Consider the following 25107-nt stretch of genomic DNA (forward strand, 5'->3'; position numbering starts at 1 on the left):
ACTCCGACAAATTAATTGCCTTTAGATTTATTACTTTTTGTTGTTTTGTGTCTTAGTTTCACAATAATACAAAAGCGTTCGGTGGTAATTTTGCCAATTATATTTCAAAACACTGAGCTTGTACGTGAATTCGTTTAATTTTTAAACTACTACCATCACACTTTATTTACATACATTTATCCTATCCAAGATCGCAAATATTAATTCATGGAGCTATAATTTTGTTTTGGGCTATCGTAGTTTAGTTGTGTTTTAGCTTCTGACATCGCACGATTTAGAAACATTTCTTTCGGTGCGTTGTTATTCGCAAACAAAAAATTAAAATTAAATTTTAGCATGCGCCCCTTCAAATTTCGCCTATTCTTAAGCCACCGAATCCATCGATAAACTGTCGAATGTGTCGAACTCAATGCACTTAGGTGCCGTCATATCGTTCGCTATTCTGTGCTATAGCGCTTTGTTATCAGTGTTGTCCATTCTAGTATATGTATGAACATACACGACCATATGTATCTGCATACTATATATGTAACCAGGTACATGCGTATGTATGTACATATGTAAGTATGGTATTTGTGCTTAACGGATATTTTGCTAAGTTGGCGCCTGAAAACGGTGCTGAAAAGGTAAATTCAAAAAACAACCGGCTATATACGATTTTCGCAATAACTTTATTCCTGAAAATTTCAAGTAAATACGACTATTTTTACCTCTTAACTTCAGCTTGCTTAAGTACCTTTTGGGTGCAATATTAGTAATCAGTCAGTTGTTAGCTATCGTCGTCATAAATCATCTATATACATATATTTGTATGTATGTATATATAAATTAGCCACAATTATGCTTACATAGATACATATGTATGTATGCATGTATGTACATAAAATTGCGTGTACTTTTTACTTTAAGATAAATTTGATAAGGAAAAATTATCAGTGTTCAACCAGTTGTATTCAGAGAACGGCAGTGAGAGAGCGAGTACCTTCAAATTTAGAAAAGCACAAGTACATACATACATATGTATTTATTAACGAATGATTGTTGTTGTTGTAGAGTATTATATATGCAGCTACATACCACAACAATGGAGATTCTGCATACGGCAGGAGCCTTGTTGACAGGTGAAACCTCTAGAGGATATGCTCTGAGAGCAAAGCACTGTGCTATCGGCTATCAGTCGCCGCCATACATAAAAGGGTCATTAGCTTAACATCGACCTGCCAATCGCTTTGTGTGTACATACATATGTAAGTCAAGAACGACTACGATTTGGAGGACTTTATTTTTTGCACGAAATTGTTTATATGGGCCTTGAGTTCTGTGTATAAAAACTGTAGACCATTATAGGTGACTCCAGAGATTTTAAGGTCATTTACTGTTGGTATATTGGCGCCTTCGTATGTTACCTTGAGATTTAAGCTTTTCTGGCGTGTATTTATTCGAAGAAACTTTGGCCATGCAGAGGTTCGAAAAAGTGTCATTAAAAGTACTTTGCCTAGGCTACCCCCTTTCTACGCGGTTCGGACTTAGCGTTGCCAATGACTTACGACCACTTAAATAATTTTCGATCCATCCCTTCGTTCGAACTGGAAGGGACCAGTAAACCAATGTTTGAATGGCGCTGATGTCAAAGACTTTTGAGACTTATACTGGCTCAGGAACGACATTGATTCACACCCACACTTTTCTGTGCGGTGATGGCGTTTTGGGCGTATTCTAGTCCGAGTGCAAATGTATGCCTCGCGGCTCAGCGGTGATTGAAGTTGTTGCCGATGTCTGCTTCTAGATGATCTCTAGATGTCTCCTTACGTATTGTGGCGGTACAGCTTTCTGTGTCGAACTGTAATTAGAGAGTTTTCCTGTTACAGCTTATCAGGAACTGTTTTGAGAGCTGCGTATGGTGTACCTTTACCCAGAGCATTGTAGTCACCCTGTCGCGGTTCGGATAGCGGCGTTTTGTCATGTCTTGGGGTTTTTTCCACTGCGTGTCGCTTGTTCCGACTGTACACACTGGAGCGGCATAGTTTGCAACAGACTAGGCGATTGCTTTATAGGTCACGAGCAGGGTTTCATTGTCTTCTCGCCTTGTTTCTGCTTCGTAGCTTGTTGCCAACCGTGTAATGCCGAGAAGGACACGAGGCTGTCAAATGTAACGCAAACTACCTATGGGTAGTGAATTTCGGGATCTTCGTCGGGAAGCTACGCGCAGTTGAAAAGTGTTCACATGTTGCCCTTTGCCATAACGGAGCAGTCATCCGCGTATTAAATTATGGAGACTCCCTGAGGTGGAGGGAGAGGGTTCGCCAGGTATAGGTTAAACAGAATTGGTGATAGTATCCCGCCTTCTGGTACACATTGTTTAATCCTAAGTGGCTTTGATGTTTTGTCTCGGAATTCAACAGATGATTTTCTATCGAAGAAGTAACTGGCGATGCAACGTTTAGTGTGCGGCGGGAGAGAGGACGAGATAATAGGTTTGTTCGTCGAGCAAAAAATTTGTACGAATTTGTACGAATTATCACGATTTTTGCCCAAATCGCGTTCGTGCAGACCAAAAAATTATCCAACACTCAAAAATTGTGAGAGCAAAGTGACAGTTCTCTTGGAGAGAGGTTGCAAATTCTTGCTGGAAAAAATTTTGCCAGCAAGAATTTGCAAACACGAAAAACATGTGGTTGTGGCGCATGGTTGCACTTTTGTCTACAATAATTTGAATAAATTAGTTCGTTAAATTTAAAAATTTATAAACACGAGCGATTTTTTTATGAAAAAAGGAAGTAAATAATTTTTGATATAATTAATTTAGTTAATTCCAATGATTTGAACTTAATTCGGCTGAAAAAAATGGTATTCGCAATCGGAATGCAATTGCAACCAGAGTCGATTTAAGAAACCCGACAGCTAGTACGATGAAGAAATTGAAATGTATGTCAAAGAAAGTCAGAACAACAAGAAATATACATGTATATCCTGTTTTTGGCCATCCGAAAGAATTTTAAAAATTCTATAAAAATTTTTTATGTTTGAAATGCAACCGTGGACGCCAGCTGGCAGCGAAACTTGCAAATTCCTGCAAATTTGCGTTCGTGCAGAAATTTGCAAGTTTCTCAACATGAGAGAGAATTTGAGAGAATTTTTTCTTACTCTCTGATATTTTGAGTGTTGGATAATTCTTGCTGGATTTTCGACGAACAAACCTAATGTCACCTATCAGTGTTGCATGATTGACGGTGTCAAAGGTCTTTGAGAGGTCGAGTGCCACTAAGATGGTGCGAGCACGGGGCGCTTTTAAATCAAACCATCAGTTATTTCTGCTGTGAGGGTGTTAAGTGCAGTGGTGATGCTATGTAGCTTCCTGAATCCGTGCTGGTGTTGCAAGATGCAGTCGTTGAGTTAATTGCGGAAGAAGTAGCGATTCAAGAGTCAAGGGGCAAGGTGAGTGATCGGTCTTTAGGATTCACCCAACTCCACGCTCTTCCCATGCTTTTGCAGAGGGATTACTCTCCTGTTTTCCCATATCTATGAGATGGTGTATGTAGATAGCGAGGGGTTGAAAAGTTTGGTGAGGTATTCGACGCCCAGGGCATCCAGTTGGTTTCGATTACTTGGCCTTGTGCATCGCGACTTGTACTTCGTTGGGGGGTGGATGTGCTTTGCAGAGTACGCTGCGCTGGGTTTTGTTGCTCGTACTTCCTGGAGTCGGTGTGTATTTGGAATTTGATGGCCGTGTGGTCGTCATACTTCGACGGGTTCGATACTGACGCCCCCTTAAGATTGCAGAATTTGAGGTGCTCCAATGAGGCGCTTCAACTCAACTTTTATATCGTCTTATTTGGTATCGGACTTTAACGAGACTTGCCGTTTCTGTCGGAAAGCTTGGTCAAATCTCTGGTAATCGTCCGGCTGAGATAAAGCGGGCGGCTGCTGCTTTTAGGACCATGCGAAATTCGCGCAGGTCTACGCGCGTCAGGTGGAAACGGTAGGGCACCTAAGTGGACGTTTACATAGTATCTGAAGCCATCCCAGTTTGTCTTCTTTACGCTAACACACGTGCTAGAGGCGACAAAATTACTGGGGAGGTCTATAGATAGTATGACGAGAAGGTGATCGGAAAGCAACGCGATCAAGGCCCGCCATTTGGTTGCAGTTCGTTAAGTTTGCACTCGCAATGGATAAGTCCAGCGAGCTGGTACAGGTGCCTGTGAGTCTCGTAACGGCATCGTCGTTCATGCAGCAGAGTGGAGTCATCAATTTGCTCTGATGACGCTACACCCCGCCGGTCGAGGCCAAGGTTAGAATGCCAAAACTCGTCAGGAACCAGTAAGGTGGGTAGGCGATCTCGTACGCTGTTTAGGCCTGAACAGTTGAGAAAGTGCCGGATGTGGCGTTGCCATGTATGCGGTTATTGCTGCCTTTCTTGTGTTGCGGGGTGTGTGTGTGTGGTTGTCGTTGCGTGCGTTAATCTCTGGTCTGCATTTGCATTCCTGTGTTGCGTTTCATCTGGTGTAATATGTTGAGGTTAGGTGTGTTCTGTTGCTGGTGTGTGTGTTGCTTAGTTTGCCAGGTTGTTGGTTGCGCGTTGTTGTGGTTGCAGGCTGGCAACAGGCTGCTATGAAATTCACTTGCCAGTCTCTATGGCTGTTGAGGCCCGAGCAGTGTCTAAGATCGCACCGAGATGGAGTTCAAAGACAATGCACGTGCACATACATATGTACAGAATTCAAAAATAATTGGCCAACATGCAAAAACTCGTCATATTCGTAATAAAGTGTTTTAAAAAACTAATATCAATGTTATAAATATTTTTTATTTTATTTTTTGTTTGCCTTGCGATTCCCGACAACTAGCCGGATGTGTGAATCATACATATTTGCAATTATGTACTTATGTATGTATGTACATACATATGTAGATACGAACATAAAAAAAAAACATTTAAATGAAATTAATATTTACTCGCGAAAAAGCGACAATCAGTTTTAAGCTGTCAGCAAACTTAAAAAGTTAAATTAAAAGATACTATACAATTATATGCTGCTTGAACTGTAAACGGTTTGTTTTTAGTAGATAAGATACCTAACTAAAGTTTGTGTCATCACAATGGCAAATGACATACTGTTGGGAGCTTTTTATGCGTAGGTAGAAAATATTTGTTTATTTTATGTATAGGCGTGTTCTTTTTTTTTACACGCATACGTATCTGAGCTTAAAAATTGTCTTATTTTTCTTCGTATTAAGAAGCTTTAAACTGTGGTGTAACGGGCCTTGCAATGTACTAAAAGATAGACAGGAAAAAAAAATTACTATTTATTTAATATAAATATATGCAATTGAAGTTTATTTGCTTACCGATAAATTCCGAAACCGGATCGTTATCGCCTTCACCACGCATAGTACCTGTTATTTCCTCGTTCTCCACCATTGGCAAAAATAATTGCACAAATTCTGGCGAGTAAGGTGGTGTTATCGTCTCTAGCACCTCGGTAACAAAGTAACGTATCAGCGATATATCTGTATCACCCTTAGCGCAACACTGCTTGATGTATTTCACGACTGGCACAACACAGCCGCGGGTCAGCAAATTAACCATGCGATCCAATAACATTTTTTTCATTTCTAATTGTACCAAAATTTCCAGTTCATCTTGTTTCGATTCGAAAAGCCGAATGAGTAATCGTAAACTTTGCTGATGCAGCGTCGAATGCACGGCTGCCACTTCGTCGAGTATAGCCAAGTGAGTGGGACAACTGTCTGTAGACAGTTTGAAGTAAGATGGTTCTGTAACAGTGTTTTCAATCCAACGTATGACGCCAACGCCAACCACAGGATATCTGTAAATATTTGAATGGCATACGCATGTAAGTAAGTACATATGACAAATATTTTTCTTTATCAAATCATATTTACTTAATGCAATTATAGAGCGTTTGCAATTCGGCAATAAGTTCGGTGGAGCCTTTGTTTACATTGCATATTGCGTGCACTTTCTCGATTGCTTGTATGGTGCATTTCAGTTCATCTTTGTTCAGTACGCGTTCGGTCATCGGTCGTTTTTTGGCCGGCGTATCCACTACAGAAGCGGCATATGCCAGCAAATAAATGTACTTAGACTTATGTTCAGGATTTATTTTTACTCCTGCCTTGAATAATGAATCCACTAGCAGCTCAAGGAATTGTGGATTGCGTATTAAATCGATTGGTGGCGGATCCGCGGCGGAATAGTTACGAAACAATACCGTAATATCTGCCGGATTGAGGGTGTTGCGCGACAGCATAGAGGAGAGTGCCTGGCATGCTTGCGGATAGGCTGCTGAACCGTTAAGCGCCATAGTTATGGGCGTTACATTTTGATTGCTAAATAAATGCCAAAATGTAAATACATATTGGAATATACATACATACTATCGATCCCTAGCCGCCAAAATAGCGTAAGCGACATTTTTTCAAAATTTTCTTTTTGATGCAGATATGCATCTAGATGATCTAGCAATATTTCTGCATCTAAAAGAAAATGTTGAAAAAATGTCGCTTACGTTATATAAAAATCAGTTGGTACAATTTACATTACATATTTTTCACACTCACTTTTGCAGTGCATATTTGGTGATTTCCTGCGAGAGCCGTTTCATATTGAATCCACCCTTTGGCTCCTGACTGAGCACTTGTATCAGAACTTGCGAGTAAACGTAAGTGTGTTGGCCGTGGCATACCATGCGGGCGCATTCTTGTATAGCACTTTGTATGTCTTCAGGATTGTTCAGGAATTTTGTAATAGATGTCTTTAGTACCCGTGAAAATACCTCAATTTGCTGCGCTGCAGTTGAAATTGATGTGATTTCGCTTTGAAACCCGGCATCTGAGATTAGTTTGATGGTGAAATTTAGCATCAAACAATCAGGATATTCCTCTGCTAAGCGATATATCAACGATCGCCATGTATGATGGTCGATCATTTCAGTCAGCCAATCGGGAGTTTCACCTTCCTCTGTAAAGATTGTGTCGGCCTTTTTCGGATCAAATGTTTTTAAAATCATGTCTTTCAAATGATTTTCGACCATTGCCTGCACATCCGTGACCTTTACGCCCGCAAGTATAAGCCATTCAGCAAGAAGATTCGCCATTTGAGCAACGGCTTTATAGTTCTCAGACAGCATTGTGATGACTTCTTCAGGCGAACCGCCCGACTGGAAGTAGCGTTTAAGTTGCGTGAAAATACCAGGTTCCATTATGTAATCTGGAGTAAGAAACTTTTCCAGACATTCTTGAATGGTTTCCTGAGGATTATCTTCGGGCATTTCCTAAATTTATCAACAAATTACGTTAATTTACATTTCGCACGAAAACACACAAAAGCCAAGAGATCACCTCATCCTCGCCAGGTGCTTTTTGGCGACCTTGCCAACCAGCATCTTCGTACTCAATTTCCATGTTGATGGGAAAATTCAAAACTTTGTTTAATTGAGTTTTCTGAAATATTGCACTTTTGCTGGCGTAAACAAAAACAGTCGCTTTTCACTTTTGTATTCTCTGGCATTTCGCGTCTTTTGTCTTTTGACATTTGTGCATTAAAGTGGAACTCCATAACATGCGTAGACGCCTGCGTGTGTTAAAACCAAGATAACAATAGGGGTCTTCATCAAAAGTGATAAACTCTTGTTAAACTTGATAATATGATAAATTTATCATTTTGATAAATGAACAGTCAAACTTTGTAGGGAAATCTATTTCACCAAAGTTTATGACTTTATCAAACGATTTTGGTGGATAAACACATAAATTTTAACAAAATTCTACTCTGACAAGTTGCCAGGTGGCACAATGCACCGAAACAAAGGTGTCCTCCATGAACGAAAGACACAAGATCACGTAAGAACAAGAGAGTGAAAAAAAGTAGATTTTTTTTAGCGGTTCTACGCCATCTTGTTTCACTGGAAAACGAGCGAAAAGTAAACAAAGCAAAGAAAACAACGAAAACCAAAATTATTGTCAGCCACTTTAAACGCACAATTTAGGTAAAATGATGCAACAAAATGCTTTAAAATGTGTTGTCATGTTAAATTAACTCTTCTTTACTTGAATAAAAGTGTAAAATAGTGGTGCTTGTGATGTAAACAAACGCTCAGCTGACGAACCCGCTTTCGCAAACTTTTTTCTCAAAACCAGTTACAAATACAACGTCGCGTTCTTACGTGATCTTGTATTTTTGGTTCATGGGTGTCCTCTCTCTCCCGATTTAGCAGCATCCACCCTTTCGCTGACGTCACATTATTATCTTTTCGCACTAGTAATGAATACTAAAGTTTCATATTGTACCTAAAAGTGGATACATGTACCTAAACAGTAAACATGTATTTTTATGTGCATATATTTTTGGTAGTTAGTGAACTACATCTTCCTTTTGTACCATAACAATTTTTCTACTTACATGAAACAATATTTTACAACGTTCCAAATGTACCTAAAATAATTTGCTTGTACCAAATGTACGTTCAAATTTAACAAGCTGAAGAGTAGGTACAATTCAACCTGGTTTTACATCACTATATCGCACCCCTTGTTCGCTTCTTCCTCTTCTTCTTCAAAATTATTCTTTACACACTCCCGCAATCTTGTATTCTATAATTCTTGCATTGTGATCACAAAAATTATATTTTATTTATTTAGTTGTGCCTGAACAGCGTTTCTATGAATAACATCACTTCTTTCCTACTCGGAATCAAAGCAAATACGAAAAAGTAGTGGGTAAACGCATAGTTTGGTATGCGATAAGAGTTATGAGATATCTCTTACTTTAAATCGCAAGAAATTGCAAGAATTTACAGGATTTTACCAGAAAGCGTTGCCGTACTCCGTTCTCTGGCAAAGTAGGGGAAAAATAGGAGAGTAAAATCGATCCTCTCTTTGTCAGAAGTTGCAAGATTTTACCCAAAGAATTTTTGCTAGTAAAATCTAGTAAATCGTCAAACCATCAGCTGTTCAAATGATTTCAAATTTGAATAAGCAAAAAAAAAATGTGCATCTGCATTTTCACCTTATTAAACATATCATAGCGAAGAAGTATTGAACAGGTTATTCCTCTGCTTTCAAAGTATATACCTAAGTACGTTGTCTTCCAAATGTTGTATTCGATCGTCGCTCCACTGATACACGATGGTAAGCGGTATTACCAGGGTGGGAAATAAAGTCAATTGACCTTATTTCCGTTGATCTTGTTACCTGTCACCATGATTCAATAATACAAGGTTAGATAATTATTCACAGCCGCGGTTTGACACTCCCTTACAAAAGGTTGCATTTACGAAGGACGGAGAAAGACGAAGAATGCAAACCCTTGGAAATTCCTTTTGTAAATTCCAATGCAATTTGCAGGAAATCTGGCATTTTAAACGAAATACTCAACGTAATATTACAATATCTACGTGAATTACGTAATTTATGTGTTATTTAGCTGTATAAAAACTGCAAAAGGGCTCAAAATTAATTTAAAACTACAGCGACTTTTATGTAAATATCCAATTTTAAAAAAGTTTATGTTTTCATAAGTTAAATGTGCTTCATATGTATATACAAATAAACATATTGTACAAAAGCTTATACTTCTATTTCACACCAAAGCTACACTTTTTCCAAGTAAATTTGCAAAGAAGCAACACGGTGCCACTGCTAAGGGAGCGGTGCGAGAGAGAAAACTGTCAGTTTATCGAACCTTGTATTATTGAATCATGACCTGTCACCAAATTCAACCTTGACAGACTGCTAAGTGGTCGCTTTTGTTATGAACACATACAAAGCAAATTAGCACAATGGAAAAGGTAAGAATGAAATGTAACCAGCCAAATAAGTTAAATAATACACCATTTTGTTCAATTATTTACCAAGGTGCGTTCATGAAAGAATGCGGACAAACTGATAAATTTAAGCAATTTATCCCTTTATCACTTTAGATGAAGACCGCTATTATTTATACTCTGATTTTCGCAGCGGTCCTTCTGAACGTCAAAATGACGTGTTTGTTGTAAACAAGGCGAATTCATGTTACAACAAAACACATCATTTTGACATTCAGAAGGACTGCGGTGAAAATTTAAATTCGCCATTAACACCACCTTGGTTAAATTCGCCTTGGACGGAACCAACAAACGTTGGCCAACACTCAACTTTTGACGCAAGTAGGTCCGGCAGTGCTGACAGTTATATTACTTTGCGTTTATACAAGCCAAGAATATTTAGAATATTTCGAATGAAACCTTTGGAGCAGAAAATAGTAGTAGAAAAGTACGCAAAGTAGGCTATTAGTAGTGAAATTCCTTTTGTAAATTCGGATGTATTTGCAGGGAATTTGACATTTTAAATGAAATATTGAATGAAATATACGTAAATTTTGTGCTAGTTAGCCGTATAAAAACTGTATTGCTGTACTATTCGTATTAATTGCTTGAATACGTCGAAAAAGGGAAAAAAAAGTTTGTCCTTAATTCATGGTTTGGTAGCACCTTCAATTTAATCCAGTGATATTCTCATAAAATTGTATACATGTACATATGTACCTACAGTCAACTATAAAAGTCTATGTACAAAGAAAAATTCAAATTTTTAATTTTTATTTGTTTCCATTTTTTTTCTTAAATATAGTTCATATTACGACGGAACCCCCCATAAAAAATGTCAAAAATCAATGGGATTTTTTAGAAACTTCAAATTTGCATTTTACTACACTAAAATTGCACAAACAAGATTTATCTAAAAAAATCCGATTAAAAAGTTAAGCGTTTTCGTACAATTCCACTTAATGTTCTGAAGTTTTGCACAAAGCAAAATAAAAAACTTTGCTGTGAAAAATTCACATTGACGCTTTCGTGATATTTTACTCAATTTTAATTTTATGGTGAAAAACATTACCCCGTGATTTTAACTAATAATTTGATCCATATTCAAGGTATTTATACCAAAATCGGGGCGCCCGTGGTTAACCACGTCAGCAATAAAGGGTTAAAGCTCACTGAGACAGAAGTAAATCCTTATCTCCATCTATACAAATTTAGTCCGTTTTTGGTATCTCAAAGGTATTTTTTATTTTATTTTTTATATAAAATTAATTTAAATGTATGTATGTAATGTATGCAGCATCGAGATGTGCGTATTTTTGGTTTAACTTTTTCGATTGTATGTACATGACGATATTTTTGAATACTCATATTTAGGTTTTCATATGCATTTTGATTTTTAAATCCCTTTTTCTTGCTTCCGTACATACATATTTATATGGCAAGACAGTTGATCTAAGCATAAAACTAATATGCTATTTTCGTATAACAAGTTCATGCATATACATATATTATATCTACCAATTACTGACACTATTTTAATGTACGCAGGCATAAGAATGTACTAAATAAAATCAACAACTAAATTATTAAAATAAATAAACTCTGAATTAAAATCCTTATATACGCTTGTCCACAAAAGTCACATTCATAAATAAACAAACACACCCACTTGCTGCTTATTTACAAGCGTGACTTTGATGTTCACATTATTACATTTCAGTGCAAAAACAATTGTATATGGCCTAAATCTGACTAGAACACAATGCTTAGGAGGTCACTTCCCTAATGGAAATTTTAAATTATTTTTTAAACTAAAAACTGAAAATAATAAAAGGAATTCAAACGCTGGTGTTGATTTCATCTTTTCGAAAAAAGGTCGCTGTGTTGTATTTGGTTGCTTTTGTAGTTTTCCAATCTGAGTAGCTTCAGCATCTTTAACGTCTTTCAACAAAGCCACTGATAAAGTCTCTTAGTTGTTCTTTTTGCTTTCCTTATTTTCACCTTCTTTTGCCTGACCACGCCCCAATATCTTTGCTAAGCTATCCCAGATTCCGCCGAAGAAAATAGCGCAGGACAAGTTCTCAAACGGCAGGAAAGGATCGTGTATTCCCAAAAGAATGGAAGAGAGTTTAAAGTACACAAGGAAGATGACAATGCCAAAATACACAAGTGCATGTGGTGCCGATATCCAATCGGTCTTTTTGTCCAGAACGAATATGATCGAAGCCAGCAATGAAGCCTTTGTATAGCTAAGTAAAGTACAAAAAATTATTCGTACATGAATGATATTTAAGCATAGATATTTAACTTACAATGAAGGTTGCATGAATTCCATAGCTGTAGGTGTCCAAGCACCACGAATCAGTCTCTCTAGAAGTTTAGTGAATCCAGCACCATTGCCCTTTAGGGTACCAATAATGATCATTATGATCCAAGCGTTAGGATACAATTTTGCTGCATGTGAGACTCCATCATAAACTTTCTTAGCGCGATAGATTTCTTTCATTGCACTAGCCACTACTTTAATGGGAAGAAATTTGCCAACTTTATAGCCGATATCAAAGGGCGTGTAAAAAATCATGTACCTGTGTAAATATACATACATACATACATGTTTGTGAATTGAAATACAAAATTATAAATTATTTTACACCGGAAAAAGCTAAGAGACTCACCAGACAACAGTGCCAACCATTAATTGCGGTGTGTTTTTGAGAGGAGCCAGAATAGGTTCGCCGAGCAAAGCATTAGCTACCATACCTCCGGAGAATATGACTAACATAGTGGAAAGCCAACAAGCGAGTGGATGTTTCCGTGAGAACGATTGTGCATTCGAACCTAAATCTTCTCTTACAGCCAGTGCAGCAAGCAGGCTGTGTGCGATGTCGAAGTATGGAAACATTTTCAGCTTTATGACCTGATTGGCCATATCCAAGAATGCTTCGGGATCCATCTTGTTGGCTAACTGGAAAATAAATAGGCGTTTAAATTATATTTCCATAATTGTGGTTTAGTGTTATTTAAAGCCACGTAAGTGCATATTCGCGCTTCTAATACTAAGTATATCGTTTTAAACCTTAAAAAATAAACTTTACATCCAAAACGTATTCCAGATGCGGTCAAAATATAAAAAAAACTACTGTCAGCATTTAGAACAATTTTTGGTATGCCTGAATGCTGGGAAAACGCTAAAAATAGAATTTTCGGATCTTTTCTTTTTTAGAAAACTGGCACAGCACTCACGATACCGTTACATAAGTTTTATTTCCCAGATTTATATGTAAACAATGACTTAAAATCCCAAAGCTTTTGTTAATCTTATCATTGTTCAATATGATATATGATAATTTAAGATAATGAATTAACTTTACTTTTCTCCGCTCCGAGCCAAATCCGCAACACAAAAAACACAAGCACGTAATTTACGATCTCTGTCGGCGACCAGTGCTGCCCATCAATGAATACGAATGAAGAACTTTGCAACACTCTTTTCGTCTCCATCTTCGGCTTCAGTAGTCATCTCATTCCAACAATTGAAGTAGCTGTCAATTCGCACGGCGAAAATCTACGCGGCGAAAAGTCCCTTCAATAACGCGTCTGTTTTGCACGGCAAGAAAACTGCGCTACTTTCCCATCTAAAATTTAGCGATTCGTTGAAAAAATGTTAAAGAAAACAATATAATTTGTAGGAAAACTTGTAAAATAGTAAAGCAGCTACAGAGCGCAAAACCCGCACTCAATACAATACGCAAATAATCGTAAGTAAAATTGTGAACTTGAACGGCGGTTTTTGACGGAGTAGTCACTAAAAATAGTTCTACTGATTACAGGTTGTGCCGTCGTGCAAAAGTCTTAGAAAATGGAGTCGTTATTCGATAAACTAAAATCAGAGCCCCCGGTTAATAAAAAAGCTGTGGAGCCCCCAAAAAAAGGCGAAACAATCAAGGCTTCGAAGCGGTCACCTTCGCCTATGTCGCTTAAAGATCTGCAGACGCCAAATAAAATTAAAAAGCCAACATCGAAACGTGCTGAGAAAACAACTGCACGGCGTGAGTCTATGCCGCCACCGGCAACAAATTTCGTTGCGAAAAGTGTAAGTAAAAGCCGCAGTTTGTCCCCACCAAAAGGAGTTTTTGTTAAACCATTCAAAGTGCTTTTGGAAAGAAAGAAAATTGAGTTTTGCAATAAAATTGGCAAATCATCAAAAACGTCAACGCCGAAAAAACGTCTGAGCCAAGAAGACCGCTCCACCTCCTCTTTGAAAAATGGCGAAAAATCACCAAAGAAAGCAACACCTACGAAGGCTCAACAAAAGTTGTTCGACCCTGCAGTACTTGTAAAGGCGCAACAGTTAACTCAGCTTAAGGTAAAACGTTGTAATGTACGTTTGCTGCGTCAAGATTTAGCAAAGCTTCAACAGGAATTTCGTGCAAAAAGGAAAGCTCTAAAGAAAAATAAGATATCTAATAAACAAACTAAAAATATTGGTAAACCCCGCAAGAGCAATAGTTCATCGCCAACTGAAAAAGGCTCTCCTCCCAAAAGGGGCCGGCCACCTTCTGATCCGAAGCCACAGTCTGGTTTCTTCATAAAATTAAATGCACTTACTAAATCTCCAAAATCAAAAGCAAGAGCAGATAAACCAGTAAAAGAAAAGAAGTTTAGTACTGGATCCATTGCGAAAAGAGTTAACGCCGCTGCCGCGGTTTCTAGCACCAAGCCAACAAAGTTTACAAGAACACAACTAATAAAAATGTATGGCAAGCGCGTATTTTGTTCACGTGTTAAAATTGAACGTTGTTCACATCCCATGATGTTAATTTTTGAATCGAACGCCCGTGCCCGACGACTACAAGCTAAGCGTTCCAAATCTAAAAATCTGTCTGTGTCTTTTCGTGACCAGGTTGAAATATTTGGAGACAGTAGCGATTCAGAAGAAGCGGATTACAGTCAAATATTCGCACCCGATGTTGCTTCAACTTCACAAGCAGCACTAAAATCAGCAAATCCGGCAATTATGTCACTTACAGCGACGCCGGCTCGTCTGAAAAAAGTTGAAAACGGTAAAGTAGTCGATGATATTGAACTCGACCCCTCTCTCTTTGTTGCCCCGGCAATTGCTAGTACACCTTATGCATCGGCCGGACGAAAGAAGCGTGAGAAAAAATCTTTCAGTCCTCTAAAAGGTGACGGATCGCCTAGTCCTCGCAAGGAACAGCTAAAATTGGCAAATGAGAAAATGCCACCAAGTAGTTTACGGCGGTTAACTGCAGATGAAGTGGATGAGGATGACGATGAAGATGACGAATGTGAATACATAGGTAAGGTTAACCAAGTAGGAAAGATAACATTTTCCCACCATTAAAATTATATTTACAATAAATTTATTTACCATGTAGTGCCCATCGAAATACCTGAAAGACGCATATCACGAACAAGTTCAGCAACCGCAGTCGATGATGTCGTTGCGGAAATTGAGCCACAAGAACCGGTTCCCAATGAATCTGAATCTGCTTTGGTTGATAAAGGAATTGCAGATGGCAAATCAGGCTCTGGCCACGATTCCTCTGGGGAAAGTTTTGCTTCTGCAGTAGAACAACCGGCTTTTGTTGATAAATCAGGCAGCACTGAGCCAAATATTGAGAAGGGTGTTAATGAGGTAGCTGAAAATATTACAAATGGTGCAACCGCCCTAAATACTGAGTCTGCTGAAACAACTAAAGATGTCATGCCCGATGCGAAAGAGGACCTCGTTGACTCTGTCGCAGCAGAGTTACCTAAACTCACCCGCATTGATTCAGTATCACCTTCGCAATCATTAAACTCATTAAATGATATAGTAGACTCTCTTATAAACAACGTAAATGATGACCGCGGAACTGAAAGTACCGACTTGGCAAATACTATGGATGCAGTGGCAACAACAAATAACGGCCCTGAATGTGACACAAATGAGCAAAACGTGCCTGAAGAACTCTCTATAGGCGATACTAAATTGCGTGATACTCTGGATGACAATATATCACTGCAATTGTTTGCTGATGGTGAGTTATTGTAATGAAAGTTACTGGATATACGGATAAAAAATTATAAAAAATTTTCTTTTTAAAAAGACTCCACGATCAAAGATAGCGAAATTGTAGATGGAATTGTAAAGGAGCGTATCGATGAGATATCTAAAGATAAAAGTCTAGACTCTCCAGTTGAGGTATCTTCGAATATTTTGAACTCGACGATGGGAGTCGAGTGATGATTTAGTATGTGTGAGACCTGTAGGTTTTCTAAAGTATTATAAAATTGGTAACTTATTAAATCTTCGCGTTTATTTTTCATTTCAGCTACATCATTCTCTACGCATAAAGTTTAGCGGTGTACAATTAAGATCGCAAATTTGTGAAGACCTATTATTAAGGATATATTATTGGTTATTTTTTAATTGAACCAACATTTTGTTATATCCCTAAGATTTTTTTGCGGGCATTTGCAGTCGTTTATATTGAACTATACTGACTATTAAGTGCTTTATTCCTTTCATAAATTGGTATACCGATATTTTACGAGTATCTCAAACAATTTGGTTCTTTGTTCACCTTTTTGTGTGTATATACCATAAAAACAAACAAGGAAAAATATGAAAAAAAGCATCTAGTTGAGAGTTACTTAAAGTAATTTAATACAAAATATGTATCTACAATAATATTATATTCAAGCACAATTTGTAATTTCAGTTCTCTACATAAATGTATGAAACCATTATACATTGAACACTGACGATAAATTGCATTGGCTCTCCAACACATACTTTGCTATGAACAAACAATTATAATTAACATTTCCACTCATTCAAATTTTAGGACAATTAACTTGTAAGTTGGTTTTATAAGAATTTCATAATTAAAAGTGTGTCCGTACCGTAAATTGATAAATAAACAATACTGAGAGATGAATTAGGATTTTATTATTAGGTAAGTGAAAAAATTAAATAAGTTTTAGCATATATTTATGTAAAATAGTTTATCTGGTAAGATAATGATGACTGCCTGCCCTAAGCATAGAGCAATCTTGAAGCCAGAAACATATGTCGTTTGCTATATCACATAACTTATATGTATTACACAGGGCAACACTGATTTTGGTGCGGCACATGTTAAAGCTTGTTTTGATAGACTTCTGTGCTGATTACGAATCTGTAAGTCTAAAGTTTCCATCAGATCCAGATTTTGTGAAAAACGAAAGCTCTAGCAAATAAGCAAAAGCTGATAGAGCCTTCGGTTTAGGCTCAAATTAAATCTAGAATTCTCAGCTACTATCAGTGAAAATACCATCCTTGCACCTGGACCCGATGGTCACTTAAAGTCATTTATTGAACAATAACAAAATAGTGGAGTATTGTGTTAGTGAAAGAAAAAAATTGTGCCAAAATCAGTTTTTGCTGTCCAATAAGTTACTTAAGTGACCTTAGGGTCAGGGTGCAGGGATGGTATCGTAATTTCAATCTGGAGTTGATGGAAATTTTATACTTACGGATTCGTAATCAGCACAAAAAAGTCTATCAAAGGCAGTTTTAACATTTGCCGCACCAACAATTTTTTTTCAATTTTTGTTGGCCTGTGTTATGCATTCAAATTAAAATTCAAAACTTTTTAATGGGCATCCGGCAGAAGAACCCAATTCAAATCAAGCGGTGCGATCGTTTGTTTAGCTGACCTCTGGATTTAGAAGTATTTGAGATTCAAATGTGAAGGCCGGAAGATCCTAAGAGGGCTTGTGTTGCCAAATTTTTTGTACTGTGAAGCGATAGGGATCGATCTAATTAGCATCGTAGCACGGATTTTGAAATAAAGAACAGTGCTGTTAAAACGTCACTTCACCTAGACGAAGTAACGCAAGTGGCTGATGTAGGTTCCAGAGAGCTTCGCAATGTTATCAAGGAAGCAAACGCTGCGAAGGTGTTGAGATGATTTCACCGAATCATCCTTAACCCTCTACGACTGATGTGGTAGTCTGGCAGACACTGGAGGTTCGACATTTTCCCGGGGCATTGATTACTAAAAACGTCTACTTTTCGACAAATAGTATTTTTAATGAGTATTTAAAATATTGATAGAATTTCCAGCTTAAATCGAAAAAAGTTTATTTATAAATATCTAATATACATAGATATTTTGATCTGGAAAATTGGTGTCTGAGTGACTACACGTCAGTATAATAGAGAAACTTCGGTCACGTCAGTAGCAGAGGGTCAAAAGAGGTGCGATAGTATGTCTACCGTGAATTCCGTAATAAAAACCTGCGCCAAATAAAGAGTTGCGGAGGTCTCAAAAGATCTATTGACAGTCTTGGACCAGGCCTAAATTTAAGATTTGCGGCCAGCTTCCGATAAGCGACATATCCAAGTTTTGGTTCTTATTTCCAGGCACTGCATTGCAATCACTCATTCGTTGAAGATATAAAAATTGAGAAAAAGCTGTTCAGGGCCATTTTAGCTACGGAAACGGTAAGGCACCCGCTCTAACGCAGTCTTATCTGTATTTTTTTTTAGCAAATTCCACCACTCAAAGAACATTATGGGCTAATCTATGGTAGAGTAAAGAAAATACTTCATGGACCCCCATCTCGTACCAAGAGCAGTTAAGTCAAGTCAAGCTGAAATACATACATGACCATATCAGAAAGGCCAATCAAATTCCTTTAATTGTTTTGGGAATCTTACATTTTCTAGAAAGTTTAGCTAGTTCCGCCTTACCAGGATCTATTTAACCGTCAACCCTGAAGAAACATTGGATCCATTCAGAAATCTACTTTTCAATAAAAATACTACGTCATCGGTGTAGGATTCCCTCCCATCAAGGTCATCCATCAGGTGAATATCGTCAGAAAAAAGTTGAAATGACGCCACCATGGAAAGGAGCTCTATTATCTCTGCGCTGTATAGAGGTGCTTCGACCACTACCGAGACAGTTCTGTCTCACAGTGTCCTTACCCAATTTACGATTAAGAGCAACCAGGTTAAAAAAATATAATGTGGCTGGAGTCTCCTTAAATAAATTTAATTTATGAAAACTCCTTACTTGGGTCCCAAACTGGACAAAGCTTTAAACATATACACGTACATCTCTGCAAGTCAGCATCATCATCCTAAAACCTCTTCGACGGTTCCAAAATGTATTACGGTGTAGGTGCGGGTGTTGTAGGTAAAATAGCTTTGGAGGGTCTCGCCCTGCAAGAAAGGGGTGCTTTATTTTTAGGCAGCTTGTGCTGTCTTCTAATCAGTAGACATTTGGCCCTATACACCGAAGGATGCAGTTTAACTGCCGGCTAAAATAGCTCGTGAATTTCTTCGGGTTCGACGAGGCATGGCCGCCGAAAGCGATTTCCACTTTGCCACTCAGGGACCTCACGGCTGACCAGAGCTTACTTCCACCAGAGACGAAGTTGTAGGTCTTTAAACGCTGCTCCCACTTCTTATTTATCAGTTGTCGAATCTCCAAATTAGGATTCTTAAGGTCGAGGCCACGCAACGAGCGGCACAGCGGTGAGCGGCTGAGCGGCGCCATAAAAAAGGCGGGTACGCTAGGTGGTAACGCTCGTTCGCGAGAACAGCCGCTTCTGAAAGGGCGGCGAAGTCGGTAATATTCGGGAAGCCGTTCCAATAAGCTTTGTTGAAGTTGACATAGGTACGGTGGTCCACGGAAACAAAGTGGCTAGGCTTATTGATAGAGAGGTAAGCAGCTGCCCACGATGCCGAATCGTCTACATACTCAGCCAATAGGTTTCTCCTACGATCGTTGGTTAGGCTTGAGTTCCAAAAGTTTTCCCCTCTGAGTAGTGCACTAATCTCAGCGGGTACGTAAACGGTAAATATTTCGAGCTCAACATCGCCTGACTGGACAGCCATATCTCTTCATTCAAGGGTGGTGTCCCTGGGGTCGACGTCTTCTTCGATTGGACGATACTGCACAGTGTGATGTAGGAAGATCGATAGACCACCACCATTGTCTCGCTCGCAATCGAGGCGCAACTCAGCAGTGGTGCAACTGCGATGACATAACTGTGCAACTTAGTTTCTTGGATCCCAGCTATCAGTATGCCGGGCCGATCCATAAATACAGTTATCTGTTCCATCTTGCTCCGAAGTCCGTTGCAGTTTCAGCGGCCGTGTAGGCGTGTGATGCCCTATAGCTTGAACAGCAGGAATTAACAATATTTGTGGTCCTCTCCCTATGTGAGCTAAGGCGTGACCAGGTTCTTAGGTGATTCCATCCGTTGGAGGTATTGCACCTGGAGTTGGGATGATGCCGTCTCTGGCAAACACAGCAGAAGTTGAGTTCTACAGTTTTAAACGAGACTGCCCGGAGTACATATACTATTTAAAGTTTTCAAGATTTGGATAGCCTTAACAAAAAAAAAATGGATTTCGATATCTATTAAGTAAATTCCTTACTCTACAATTTAGGTGGCAACCCTATTCCGAAATACGCTGGAATGTATCTTGAGCGTATATGTACTGTGTATACATACATAAAAAAAAGTTGACTGAAATCAAAAAAATAAAAATTTGTATTACATAGAAGCGTGGCAATCCTTATGGAAAATATTTCATTTGATATCCGCAATGCGATTTTTTAGATAAGGTGCTTAGAATCGAAAATAGGTGGCAACCTTACACTATTATCCTAAGAGATAACATTTTGTATATAGGAAAAGCGTTGTTTAAGAACCTGCTCTTGGTACCCATGCATAGTAATATTTTACCTTTTTGTTCTAAACAAAAAATTAAATAAATATGCGATTCAAAATAGGTGGCAACTCTCTTCAAAATATTTTTGAATTAGGGATCTTTAAAATACCTTCCATTTGATACCTATATTATGATGCTTTAATTAATTTATAAAAAATTTCGTATAGGTGGCAACCTTATGCGTTAGAGCCGCTTCCGAGAATCCTATGGATATATACATATACACAAGAATGTTTAATGTAATATGATTTAAAGTATATTCTTTTAATTTTTTAAGTATTTTTGTTTTATTTGAGTATAAAATATATATGTATGTATATCTATTTATTTTTGTATTTATTGTAGTATACATAGATTTATATATGTGTGTATGCATGCTTCAGCCTGAGTTGTACGATTTCATACAAATTCGTTGTCTTCCCAAGCGAATGTATCCTCGATCTTGTCTTCAAGTAAACAGTAAATTTTGTCTTTTTTCAACTCTTCAACTCCCATTGTATTCCAAAATGCTTTGCAACTATTTTTCCACTGACGCAAATTGTAAAATCCACAAGCCTTCTCCTGGCTGTTCTTCAGCAAATCCATAAGGGAAGGAAATATCTTGTCGGCCTTCAATTTGGCCAACATGTAATGAGCTTTCTTTCGATTCAAGGCATCTCCAAGTTTACCAAAAATTTGCTTTGCACGCATAAATGCATTGAACGCTGTTCTTTGAGATTCTGTGTCCATTTTAGACGCATAAATTTTTCCAATAGCAACACACACTTCAGCTTCCCGTCTTTGAGAAAGACTTTTAATTGCAAACTTTAAAGCTTCTTTCAGTTTGGCAATTGCGCTATTTATATCCTTTTGACTGAAAACAAAATGGATATAGATATTACTTGTTGAAAGAGCAACTGCGCTAAAGTTTCTACTTACTTCCACAAACAGATGCCTTCATATAAATACAGATCACAGAATATTTTAGGTTCGGTTACTGTAGTATCCTTGGCCAGATCTTTCTGCACTCTTAGCAATAACTTCGAAGAGGACTCGTAGTTCTCAGAATTCAGCATATATTTGGCACGTGAGATGAGGGCCCGTATATATTCCAGTTTATTCTTCTCTATGCCGACTATGCCGGAAATTGGAAAAGATAAGAGATATAGTGAATTTGATATAAATTAGAGCGGAGTCGAAATATGATTAGCAAGACTATGTTAAGTGACGCCACATTCATCACAAAAGAGGTTGTGGTAAGTAACTTACATATTTATTTATTTGTTTAGTCTAATGAATACATAATTCTTATAGACTAGTGAATGATTAAAACTAAAACTAAGATTAGGTTAACAATTCATTTAGCGTTTGAATAAAAATTTACTTACTGAAAAGTCTAAAATACCATACGAGAAATGATACTGAAGATGGCACAACGAAACTGGTTCGCCAAACCGAACTTGTGAAGGAATGTCGGAAATTTGGTCCAAGATATGTACATTATTCTCAGGCCACCTGTATTTCTCAAGCAGCGTTACAGACCGTCATCAAGACCGCTAGTCAAATAAACCTTTCAAACACGACGGTCGTCACCGCATGTTCGCTTTGTGCAAATTTCTGGCCATTGACGTTAAAGGCCTCCACGATGTTCTTAACACGGATCGTGCCGTCACTTGTAGAAATGACATATATGTAAGCTCCTCAAGCAGTCACCTACCCTGCCAAACTAAAAGGCTGAATTATTTCCACCAGTATGCAGATTCTGTGACCCCAAATATACTCCAAATTTGACCTCAAGGTAGAAATTAGGGTATACTCGCCAGAGCTCTTATTCAACTTCAGTTTTTGGTTGCCGCATTTCTGCAATTGGCTGACCGACCTGTGTGAAGTAGACATCTTCACTTGAATTTACTAAAGCACTTGAATGTGAAAAACCAACAACATGGATAGCCTTGGAGAGTACACATACTCTAAATGAGCTGACAAGAGGCACGCCAATACCAATCTTGGAGTCAATACCAATCGATGACCATCGTACCCTTCACTGGGAATATAGTCCTAAATAAGGTAGTCGTTAAGGTCTCCGTCGGGGTTAAGTATTTGGGCCTAACCTGGGACTCTAAGCTGCTGTGGTTATTACATATGGTTGTGACCACTTCAAAAGCCTCAAGATTCAAAGATGGATGTACAGCATGATGGTACGACCAATAGTGACCTATGGGCCAGTAACTTAGGTTTCCAGAACCGCCTTAGCCACAGTGAGACAGTCTCACATCAAACTACAACGTCTGGCAAGTGTCTGGCATTTCGGGAGCTATGCGCACATGCCTGGCGACAGAACTCGAGGTTGTTCTCAAACTCCAGCCACTGTACATCAGCATGGAACATGCAGCCAAGCCAAGTCCATTAAACTTCGCAAGAGTTGGTTATGGTACATGCAAAGTCCTATCACCTAGGAATATAGAAAAGTCAGGACTCCAGGCTAGCCCTTTCTAAAACAAATTCAAAACGGAGCTCCGCAGCAAGGCGACTTGGAGCAACTGCTTGGGGAGGGAATTTATGGTCCTACGAACTCCTATGAATCTTTACAGCGGAATGAAACTTCAGGCGGCACTCAAAACACTATTATTCTTCGCGGGAAAACCCTAGCTGAATACAATAATATACACAAAAGAATAAAGGGGAAGAGATATAAGACAGCTTAGCTAGAACAGCGGCGACCTCAGCACATACACTCCCTAACTCCAAAGGTTCTCCTGGAGTTCCTGGACTCTTTGGGAATAAAAGATGTGCTGTGTTTTTAGTGGAGGGCACAATAGGCCCACGAGTTCGTGGTGTATACTTCTTAAAGTTATATATCTCTCAATCTAAACTTTTCCAAAAGACTTGGGTTAGATTGGGTTAATTGCCTATATTTTTGGAAGATGTACCTTTGAGGTACCGCTTATAGTAGTCCTCAATAGTCACTCAGAACGCAGAACAGAAACAACTGGGAACCATTAAATTTCTGGGCAGTAAATTGCTATGCAATTACTTTGCTTTACCCTTCGAGAAAAATTAGTTTTCCGCAGATAAACTGAAGACTCTCTATTCAATATCAAATCTACTCAGCGCTTAGCGTTGCTACCTTTTTTTCCCACACTTTTATTTAACAATTTTCCCAAGGTATATATGTATGTACACTCACCTTCTGCGAGACTGATAGCCGCTTTTTGTGCGGCCTCCTCAGCAGCCTTGGAATCGAGTGAGGCTACGCTTTTAGCATACTTCAAAAACAAACAAGCCACTTCACGTCCCGCCACCAGATGCAGCGTCGGATAAACGCCCCACTCACGTTCGGTTACGTATTCAGAGAGCCACGCTTCGTTTCGGCTTAATTCCATAGCCTTTTCCATAAATTTGATGGCAATAGGCAGCGAGTTCTCTGAAATTATTCCTATGCAATTGAAACACCTTTGTAGTAGTGAAAGCGATCATCGTTTTACTCACCTCGCAGACTGTGGAATTTAGCAGTTTTAAAGTAGATGCGAGCAATGGTCTCTTTAGTATTCGGTTCGTTGATGCTCTCGATATGCTCACAAATCGGTATGATTATGCTGTAAATATGCGCCAACAGCCAATCAAATGAAATTTTATATGGCTCTAACAGCTGAATAATCTGATAGAGACACTTTACTGTCGTCTGGTAACGTTCAGCTTGTTCAACTATTTGCATCTTCTCGGCTACGCGCATATTATCAAAGAGTGCCATCAACAAGTCCCTGTTATCGCAAACACGATCCCGGATGACCTTCGTCTCGTAGAAAAAAGTTTCCTTTTCCGCTAAGTTTTCAAGATGGCGTGCACTAATCCTACAGCCCTCTTCGTATAGCTCCTTGACCAGAGCGCAGTAAATCGGTCCGTTGAGACGTCGTGCCTCTACGTAGTTGAGGGTGGTGAGCTCAGAGCGAATTTTTTCACGATTAAAGAAAGTCATTCGCTTGCGGTTCAGCATTTTTATTTCACAGATTTGGCGACTCTAGGAAACGCGATTTTAAAAAACTATCTAAGTAACAAAATATATATGCGTAGGTAAAGGTTAGGTAAATATGTATGTATGTATGTGTAGTCGTCCTTGATGTACGTTTAGTCGGTAAGCTTCCCTGTCCTTAGCTTAAAGAAATATATGAAAGATAAACATATGTATGTATTATTTTTGACGCTAACGTTTTAAAACATAGAAATAAAAGTTGACGTCAACTTTTTTTTTTTCAATTTGTCATTTGAGACACAACTCTGGCCCTTACTTTGCTGGAAAATTCACAAAATCGATAACATTAGGACGCTAGGTTGTTGGGACACTTAATCAGAAATTTAATCTCAAAATGATCTGTTTACTTCGGACTTGCCATTGGCTGCATTTCTTTATTCATTCTGAATGTTTGGAATAAACTTTTTTGTTTATTTATTCTTTAGAACGTTCCTGATGATATGTTGACGTATATTTCAAACGCATTCTGTTTATTCCGGCTGTGAAATGGGATTATCCGGAATGTATAAAGAAACGCAGCCATTGACTTT

At 38.4% G+C, this 25107-nt stretch overlaps 4 protein-coding genes across 4 annotated transcripts; 1 reads left to right on the plus strand and 3 right to left on the minus strand.

Annotated features, from left to right (window-relative positions):
• Positions 1-5231: 5231 nt before the first annotated feature.
• On the minus strand, positions 5232-7570 carry LOC118750593 (negative elongation factor D-like). The gene is made up of 5 exons (XM_036485330.1): positions 7366-7570; positions 6586-7298; positions 5908-6354; positions 5350-5831; positions 5232-5275 (listed from the first exon to the last, which is right to left on the minus strand). The coding sequence occupies exons 1-5, from the start codon at positions 7426-7428 to the stop codon at positions 5244-5246; spliced, it is 1737 nt and encodes a 578-aa protein (XP_036341223.1). The 5' UTR covers positions 7429-7570; the 3' UTR covers positions 5232-5243.
• Positions 7571-11051: 3481 nt separating this feature from the next.
• LOC118750595 (trimeric intracellular cation channel type 1B.1-like) lies at positions 11052-13290 on the minus strand. Its single transcript, XM_036485333.1, has 4 exons — positions 13199-13290; positions 12503-12792; positions 12140-12412; positions 11052-12076 (listed from the first exon to the last, which is right to left on the minus strand). Exons 2-4 carry the CDS (start codon positions 12778-12780, stop codon positions 11797-11799), a joined length of 831 nt encoding a protein of 276 aa, XP_036341226.1. The 5' UTR covers positions 12781-12792; positions 13199-13290; the 3' UTR covers positions 11052-11796.
• Positions 13291-13369: 79 nt separating this feature from the next.
• LOC118750594 lies at positions 13370-16774 on the plus strand. The gene is made up of 5 exons (XM_036485331.1): positions 13370-13585; positions 13658-15148; positions 15227-15871; positions 15941-16099; positions 16166-16774. The coding sequence occupies exons 2-4, from the start codon at positions 13687-13689 to the stop codon at positions 16075-16077; spliced, it is 2244 nt and encodes a 747-aa protein (XP_036341224.1). The 5' UTR covers positions 13370-13585; positions 13658-13686; the 3' UTR covers positions 16078-16099; positions 16166-16774.
• Positions 16775-20924: 4150 nt separating this feature from the next.
• LOC118750590 lies at positions 20925-24541 on the minus strand. The gene is made up of 4 exons (XM_036485327.1): positions 24037-24541; positions 23735-23971; positions 21487-21682; positions 20925-21421 (listed from the first exon to the last, which is right to left on the minus strand). Exons 1-4 carry the CDS (start codon positions 24539-24541, stop codon positions 20968-20970), a joined length of 1392 nt encoding a protein of 463 aa, XP_036341220.1. The 3' UTR covers positions 20925-20967.
• Between the last annotated feature and the right edge of the window lie 566 nt (positions 24542-25107).

This window comes from Rhagoletis pomonella, unplaced genomic scaffold (genome assembly GCF_013731165.1).
Source record: "Rhagoletis pomonella isolate Grant_MI unplaced genomic scaffold, Rhpom_1.0 Rhpom_scaffold_00317, whole genome shotgun sequence".
NCBI lineage: Eukaryota > Metazoa > Arthropoda > Insecta > Diptera > Tephritidae > Rhagoletis > Rhagoletis pomonella.

What these genes read in the sequence shown, in the direction of transcription:
- LOC118750593 (XM_036485330.1), bottom strand. Translation starts at nt 7,428, where the DNA reads ATGGAAATTGAGTACGAAGATGCTGGTTGGCAAGGTCGCCAAAAAGCA. An exon ending in AAGCACCTGGCGAGGATGAG is followed by an intron (nt 7,299 to 7,365) that starts GTGATCTCTTGG and finishes TGATAAATTTAG; the next exon opens with GAAATGCCCGAAGATAATCC. An exon ending in ACCAAATATGCACTGCAAAA is followed by an intron (nt 6,355 to 6,585) that starts GTGAGTGTGAAA and finishes GCATTTATTTAG; the next exon opens with CAATCAAAATGTAACGCCCA.
- LOC118750595 (XM_036485333.1), bottom strand. Translation starts at nt 12,780, where the DNA reads ATGGATCCCGAAGCATTCTTGGATATGGCCAATCAGGTCATAAAGCTG. An exon ending in ATGGTTGGCACTGTTGTCTG is followed by an intron (nt 12,413 to 12,502) that starts GTGAGTCTCTTA and finishes ATATTTACACAG; the next exon opens with GTACATGATTTTTTACACGC. An exon ending in GAATTCATGCAACCTTCATT is followed by an intron (nt 12,077 to 12,139) that starts GTAAGTTAAATA and finishes TACTTTACTTAG; the next exon opens with CTATACAAAGGCTTCATTGC.
- LOC118750594 (XM_036485331.1), top strand. Translation starts at nt 13,687, where the DNA reads ATGGAGTCGTTATTCGATAAACTAAAATCAGAGCCCCCGGTTAATAAA. An exon ending in TGACGAATGTGAATACATAG is followed by an intron (nt 15,149 to 15,226) that starts GTAAGGTTAACC and finishes TTTACCATGTAG; the next exon opens with TGCCCATCGAAATACCTGAA. An exon ending in ACTGCAATTGTTTGCTGATG is followed by an intron (nt 15,872 to 15,940) that starts GTGAGTTATTGT and finishes CTTTTTAAAAAG; the next exon opens with ACTCCACGATCAAAGATAGC.
- LOC118750590 (XM_036485327.1), bottom strand. Translation starts at nt 24,541, where the DNA reads ATGCTGAACCGCAAGCGAATGACTTTCTTTAATCGTGAAAAAATTCGC. An exon ending in TAAATTCCACAGTCTGCGAG is followed by an intron (nt 23,972 to 24,036) that starts GTGAGTAAAACG and finishes GAATAATTTCAG; the next exon opens with AGAACTCGCTGCCTATTGCC. An exon ending in GAAGGCATCTGTTTGTGGAA is followed by an intron (nt 21,422 to 21,486) that starts GTAAGTAGAAAC and finishes TTTTGTTTTCAG; the next exon opens with TCAAAAGGATATAAATAGCG.